Genomic DNA, 6,748 nt, shown 5'->3' with positions numbered 1-6,748 from the left:
AAATATGCAAAGAGTCACTGCCGCTCTATTCTTGGGATTTTTATATTAATAACTAACCTGTGAATTTAGATCAAATGGTTATGGTGAATCTTTTTTGGCCATTAAAAATTTCAGCTACAAAAACGATGTTGCAGGTTGAAGTGAGCAGGACGTCCAGTCAGGTTTTACTACTTCTACTTCAGTCATCTTTTATAAAAGGTTATAACCAGTAAATACCTTCATTGTTATGTATTAAACTGTTTAAATATAACAACAAATTTAATACGTTTGTCCAGGACAGTTTAAATGATCAGTCATGTCTCTACGTCCCATCAGTTGTTCTGGTTGAATAAATTCCATTCTGCACTTTGTTTCACTGGTTAGATCGTGTGGCGTACATGGCCCACCATACTTTAATTAAGACCCACTGCTGTAATATTACAATATTTCCAATTCAAACTAAAGATGATTTATTTCCAAAAGTTGACTTTTCTTCTTTTTTTCACTCAAACTTTGAGAACTTGACCCCTTACTGTTCAGTCTTAAATTATGTAGATGGGGAATCTGCAGATAAGTCCCAGCACCGGGTCACAGTAAACCACACCCTGAAACACATGGACTGAGCAGGACATTCACTGAACCACAAGGGAGCTAAATGCATTTCCAGTTTATCTTTGGATGATTACAATGTTTTTCAACATGTGCACCGATTGGAGTTTTCTGGTTGATCACAAATTATTAGAAAGCCTGACCTGCAGATTACTTTTTTTTTTTTTTTTTTAAGTTTCAAAAGTTATTAAATATATTGACAAAGTGGCTAAGTTGGACCAGTGGGATGACTATTACTGACCGTTTATGTGCAGTCATGTCCTCAAAATATGTAGATAAGATCCATTTCACATGAATTGTCCAAAGTTAAAGAAATCAAGGTGGATTTATGTGTGTAGTTCTTATTTCTGAGCAATATTTGTACAAAATGCCTGAATAATTTTATACTATATTTAATATTACATTTTCATAAAACTTTACATAAGCGAAGAAAAACAAATATCTGAACACATTTTCACCTCTACTGTTCAACAAAACCACCTAGCTTGCTGAAATATATTTTTTGTTTGGGTCTTTCAGGGTTAAAGGTCAAACAGCTATAAAGTGTTGAGCCTGGAGTAGTTGTGATGAATAAGAGCTCTGTTTTTCTCTTGGGCCTCCTCTGGTTAACCCTGAGCTCTAAAACAAGTTTAATCAACTGGAAATTACAGAACTAGACATCTATTCCATGTCAAAGTGTCACTTCAACACGACGCTGAACTGATAGTTGGGACCAGGTTGGTGAAATGCAGCTTGTTCTCATACCTCAGCAGTGGACTGCAAACTGCGGGCGAATTTGAGCTGGTTCACACCATGATGCACCGGCTTGCCATAGGTCGCTCCCTTAGGGACGGGGCGTTTGCGGCCACCACGGCGCACTCTGACGCGGTAAATGACGTAGCCTGGATGAAAACAGACAATAGTTAAAGCTAGCACCGATGATGAACGGTGCATTGAACTGCTCCCCATTAAGTCCACAGGGAAGTACCCACCCTGCTTGGCTTTGTAGCCCAGCCTACGAGCCTTGTCAGGCCTGGTGGGTCTGGGGGCCCGATGGAGGTTGGACAGCTGACGGTACTGCCAGCAGCGAACGCGGAGCAGGAAGCGCATCACATCAGACTGCTTCTTGCGCCACAACTCCTGCATATACCTGTAGGCTCCCATGTTGACTTACCTAAAGGACATAAATATTTCAGACAATGTCAACTCAGATGGCAGTTTAATGAGTTCCAAAGAAATCAGACTGGCTGTTCACTGGTCAATAAATCTGAAGCATGGGACTACACATGGCTTCATTCAGATTCCTCACAACATGGCTCATTCTTTTTATACACACCTTAACGTACAAACCCATACAGACATGTCAAATATGATGAAGTACCCAACAAACAACAATCACCGAATCAATGTGTTCTATTGCCAATGGATAACTTATCCACGTTCAACTACATGCTACAAATAAAGCAGCAGTGTTAGCCGCTTAGCTTAGCGCCACCACCTCTCTCGAGGTTAATATTTAGGACACTACGCCACAAACTATAACTGATAAAAAGACAACGAAGTCAGGATACAACTCAAATGTTCTGTATTTAAATAAATCCTGCACCTAGCGCTTCAGCAACAGGAATGCTAATGGCTAGCGGTCTACCAGAATGCACGTCCAACTAAACTAAGACTTTAATCACAGAATTCAAAATATTTATCACAAAATAGCCGAGATGAAAAGACGATAACGAACATCCGAATCTATCCCCTAAGTTGGATCAGCAGATGAATCTGTATAAACAATGATTTTTGTGGATTGTGTTTGCTTCAGAAGTATGGGAATTCTAGCTTACTTGATGGCGTACCAGCCGGAAAGAGAGAGGGATTTTACCCAGCATGCTTTATGGCAGTTCGTTTCCTTTCCGGTGCTCATGGGAAATGTGGTTTTTCAATTATTCATTTTATGTATATATTTTTCAATTATTCTCTTTGTTTATGAACTGCTCTTACTGTTTAGTTTGATAAAATCAAATTACGCCTTCATGATGTACGGGCAAAAATATCTACTTCACAGTACGCGCATGCGCTGTGAGCAAACAACCAATGTAGCTACAGAATGGATACACCGGCTTTTTATTGTGGTTTTACAGACAGTTTCCGGGTTCGTTCACCTTGACAAATGTATTTTATGTGTAGATATTGTGAACAAAAAGTTTATTCGCAGCTCGACTTTTATTGGTGTGTTTATATCACGCAGCACAAGACGTTAATGCGAAGTTGCTAGCAACAGAGTACTTGCTCCTAGATGGGAGCTTTTCTGCTTCTTTAAAGGGACGTTTTTTTCGTGTGAATGCAGGTGGAACATGCCAATCAGCCGTGACCGTCAGTAAGGACCCGCTTTATCTTCTCTCAACCCAGGGTCGAAATGGGAAAAGGTTGTAAAGTGGTGGTGTGTGGCCTGGCAGCGGTTGGGAAAACAGCCATTCTGGAGCAGCTGCTGTATGGAAACCACTCTGTTGGTAAGCAGGGTTCTGACTCCAAGGCAACAAATACTAATTACAGCGACTGGTCCTTTATTTACATGAAATATTGCGTTCAACTTCACTGACCTGTTTGAAAATAAAGTAACTGATATTTTAACAGAGCACAGTTTGTGTTTGTACAGATTAAAAACCTCGTACTGAATAAAATAAAAATATCCTTTACTATCCCTCAATGGGGAAATTCAAGTGCGACGCAGTTGGTAGGCAATGACGGCGTATTAGGGCCATTGTAGATTTTAAAAAAGGGGGGGAAAGTACATTTCCGCCAAAAACACGGAAATTTAGAGAATAATCTTAGAAAATTTCTATAAAACGTGAAAATTTCTGTTTTGAAAAATTTAACATTAAGACTTTTTTAAAATTCCGATAATTCCATGTTTTTAATCTGGAAGATTTCTGAGATTAACCTCAAAAGTTCTGAGGGGTTTTTTTGGCGTAAATTTACGCCTTTTCTTTTTATTTTTCCAAGAAAATTTCAGTGATTTAAAAAAAAATATTTACAATTTTTTTAATTTACTTTTTTATCTGCAGTGGCCCTAATATGCCCTAATTTGACAGCATTGCTGTGGGACAGTGTTGTTATTGCTGCCGAAAGACTGGCTGTGTCTTCCTGTTGGTGTCCAGGCTCTGAGTCCAATGAGACGCAGGAGGACGTGTACGTGGCGTCGGTGGAGACCGATCGAGGGGTGAAGGAGCAGCTGAGGCTTTACGACACCAAAGGACTTCAAGATACTCAAGACCTCCCGAAGCACTACTACTCTGTGGCCGACGGCTTCGTGCTGGTTTACAGTGTCGACAGCCTGGAGTCCTTCAAGAAAATTGACTTCCTGAAGAAGGAAATCGACAAGTCCAGAGACAAGAAGGAGGTGATGCTTGTTTGCTGCACTTACACCTCATCTCAAAAATACTTCTGATATAGGGTCAAACCATAGCCAACAGGTCAGAGAGAAAAGTGTGTAGGAGTTTAAAGCTGGGTTAGTTTCTACAACAACATCCCAAGCTTTGAACATTTCCCAGAGTTTTGATCAATCCATCATCTGACCAGAGAGAGGATGGACCACCTGCACAGATGACTTTGGAGGAGCTGCAGAAAGCTGCTTCTGATGAGTTGTGTATGCCAGCAAGACGAAAGCCATAACACTGCACATCATCCTGAATATACCATCTGAACGGTAGTGACGGCATCATGCTTTGGAGAAACTTTTCTTCTGCAGGGACAGGGAAGCTGCTTAGAATTAACAGAAAGATGGATGGAGCTAAAAACAGGTACAATGAAATCAATTGGATTAAAGTGTATTTATTTGTTAGAATGGTCTACTTAAAGTTCAGACCTAAACCAGGGAATCTGTGGCAAGACTTTATCTGTTGTTGCTAACAGATTCTCTTCATCCAGTGGAGTGGTGGGGAGAGCTGCTTTGTGAGGCAGAAGTTTGAAAACTGCAGCTCTGAGGAGGAGCTGCGCCTCAAAGGCGGGGCTAGGTCCACCCAGGCGTTTTTCACAGGGGAATAGTTGGCGTGTAGATTAAAGGATTTCTCAGTCACGTATGAAAGAATCAAGGCAACACACCAGGTGTGTTTTTTTATGAGTGAATAAAATTATAACATGATGAAAAGGTTAAAAAGGTTGATTTTACATAATAGTGTGCCTTTAATCTAATTATATTTTGACCAGACAAAATGCGTATTTGCGTTATCTCTGGCTACACTCTGACTAAATGGTAAAACAGCCTGCCATAGAACCACAGAGGGTCCTACCCTGGGCTCTTGAAGCCAGAGGAACATCACACATGTGCCAACACTTGATCTGAGAGTTGCATGTGCTGTTCGCTAGGTTGCTGAGCTTCCTGTGAGCCGTGCTCCACATTAGCTTACTAAACGTGTGTTGTGTTTCCAGGTGACCATCATCGTCCTGGGGAACAAAAGCGACCTGACCGAGCTCCGTCAGGTGGAGCAGGAGGCGGCGCAGCAGTGGGCACGGGGGGAGAAGGTGAAGCTGTGGGAGGTGACCGTGACAGAGCGCGGCTCACTCATCGAACCCTTCATCCAGCTGACCAGCCGGCTGACCCAGCCGCAGAGCAAGTCGGCCTTCCCTCTGCCTGGACGCAAAAGCAAAGGCACGGCCTCCAATGACATCTGAGAGGCCCCGCCCACCCGGACCCCCAACTCAACCAGTTTACACTCCTCTGCAGTGTTAACCATCTGCAGTTAGAACATTATATACAGGCTTGATTCTTTGATTCTTAAACATGGCAGCATGTGGTTGGTCAGGTGGAGCAGCTTCCTGAGTCCACTGAGGTTGCTGTAATAGAAATCATAGTGCAATATGTGAACTGATGTTAGTGAGTAGATTTCTAATTAATATTCATGTCTGTAGCTAATTAATTTCCTCCTGCTGTTGATGGCGTGAGGCTGAGGTTGAGACTGATCCAGTTTGAGCATTGAGCATCCAAATCCCTAAAAGGGATTCTGCTGCCCCCTGCTGGATTATCCAGAGTTGCTGCTATCAGCAGAGCTGATAACCGTGGAGATGGCCGGACTGAGAGGCCTGACCCGGTTTAGATGTGTGAGCGGCTGCTTGCATGGCGGCGTGTTTTAAAGGTTTTGATCAGAATATTGGTGAACCAGGCGACACACAGCTGGAGGCCAATCCCAGTTCAGTCTGGGCTGATATGATGACACTTTATGACTTAAAAACAAAATGTAGCCGTTTTTAAACCTGGACTGCACTGATAGTGATGTTAGCTCGAGTTTCATTATTTTGATTGTAAAAGCAGCTGGCAATTGTCAGTGTTCATTCAGCAGGTTAGTATTGTTTCTATAGGCTAACATGCTGTTAGTCAGGGTGTCTGACCAGCTGTAGATCTCAGTGTTACCTCCACACAAGGGACTAAAAAATTGGTTATTTTTTAAATTACAAGAATAAAGTCATTTAATGATGTAATATTGCCAGAAGAAAGTGGTAAAATTACTAGAAAAAAGTTGTTTTAATAAGAGAAATCTTTGATAAAATGATCAAGACCTCATGCGAGCAACTCATCTAGTCTGAGGATTTTCTTTGAAATATAATCAGTTTGCACAAGTCATTGATGATATTTGGATGCTGATGTGTTAAGATGAATGATGTTCCATTTGTAAAATGGAGCCATCACAAGATTACCAGCATTCTTTGTTTTAATTTTTTTGTGTTTCTGTTCTCATAAAATTACAACAGTCTCCGAATATTACATTACAACTTTATTCTCGAATTATATTTTTTTCATATATTTGACTTCATTCTCATTACTTTTTTGTCGTACTTTATTCTTGAATTAGACTTCATTAATGTACGACTTTTTTCTTGCAATATCACAACTTTATTCTTGAAAACGTATTTATTTTTTCTTGCTCTAATCCTCTGTCATAGACAAGTACTGCTATTTGCAGAGACTTGTTTTTCTTTTTAGCTAGCTGCTGTTAGCTAACTAGTCAGCAACCTGCAGCCACATGTGGGGTGGGGCGGTCCTGCTTCACTCTATTATTCTCGTAGATAAAGGAAATAAAGAAAAAAGTGGTTCTGGGACTTCAGGGACAGTTTGAGGGCAGATTTTGGAGGTTTTATAACTTCGATACAGGGAACCAGTCCCAACAAGAACCCTGTTAATCAGAGACATGTT

The 6,748-nt window shown here is 41.1% G+C and overlaps 2 protein-coding genes across 6 annotated transcripts in view; one reads left to right on the top strand and one right to left on the bottom strand.

Annotated features, from left to right (window-relative positions):
* rpl15 (ribosomal protein L15) overlaps positions 1–2,484 on the bottom strand; it is an 8,661-nt gene extending 6,177 nt beyond the window's left edge. Inside the window, exons 1-3 of the mRNA XM_015024176.1 lie at positions 2,406–2,484; positions 1,560–1,741; positions 1,333–1,469 (exon numbers count right to left, since the gene is read on the bottom strand). Coding sequence (XP_014879662.1) covers positions 1,333–1,469; positions 1,560–1,731 — 309 coding nt within the window. The 5' untranslated portion in view covers positions 1,732–1,741; positions 2,406–2,484. The remainder of the gene's footprint in view (positions 1–1,332; positions 1,470–1,559; positions 1,742–2,405) is intronic.
* Positions 2,485–2,618: 134 nt separating this feature from the next.
* On the top strand, positions 2,619–6,620 carry nkiras1 (NFKB inhibitor interacting Ras-like 1). Of its 5 annotated transcripts, none has more exons than XR_001423308.1 (5): positions 2,619–2,713; positions 2,909–3,071; positions 3,720–3,961; positions 4,990–5,684; positions 5,721–6,620. XR_001423308.1 is itself a non-coding variant. In XM_015024175.1 (4 exons), the coding sequence occupies exons 1-4, from the start codon at positions 2,634–2,636 to the stop codon at positions 5,230–5,232; spliced, it is 666 nt and encodes a 221-aa protein (XP_014879661.1). In that variant the 5' UTR covers positions 2,628–2,633; the 3' UTR covers positions 5,233–6,620. The 5 variants fall into 5 exon arrangements, 1 of the variants encoding a protein (XP_014879661.1); XR_001423306.1 differs by having other exon boundaries at positions 2,621–2,790; XR_001423305.1 differs by having other exon boundaries at positions 2,628–2,713; positions 2,971–3,071.
* Positions 6,621–6,748: the final 128 nt, after the last annotated feature.

This window comes from Poecilia latipinna, unplaced genomic scaffold, assembly GCF_001443285.1.
Source record: "Poecilia latipinna isolate Pla-1442-1.1 unplaced genomic scaffold, P_latipinna-1.0 Scaffold3559, whole genome shotgun sequence".
Taxonomy (NCBI): domain Eukaryota; kingdom Metazoa; phylum Chordata; class Actinopteri; order Cyprinodontiformes; family Poeciliidae; genus Poecilia; species Poecilia latipinna.
This window is presented reverse-complemented; position numbering and strand designations above follow the sequence as displayed.

Bases quoted from the DNA above. Each gene is read 5' to 3' on its own strand.
- nkiras1 (XM_015024175.1), top strand. From the start codon at position 2,634: ATGCGCTGTGAGCAAACAACCAATGTAGCTACAGAATGGATACACCGG. The intron at 2,714-2,970 runs GTTCGTTCACCT...CTCTCAACCCAG, and splicing joins GTTTTACAGACAGTTTCCGG to GGTCGAAATGGGAAAAGGTT. The intron at 3,072-3,719 runs GTAAGCAGGGTT...GTTGGTGTCCAG, and splicing joins GTATGGAAACCACTCTGTTG to GCTCTGAGTCCAATGAGACG.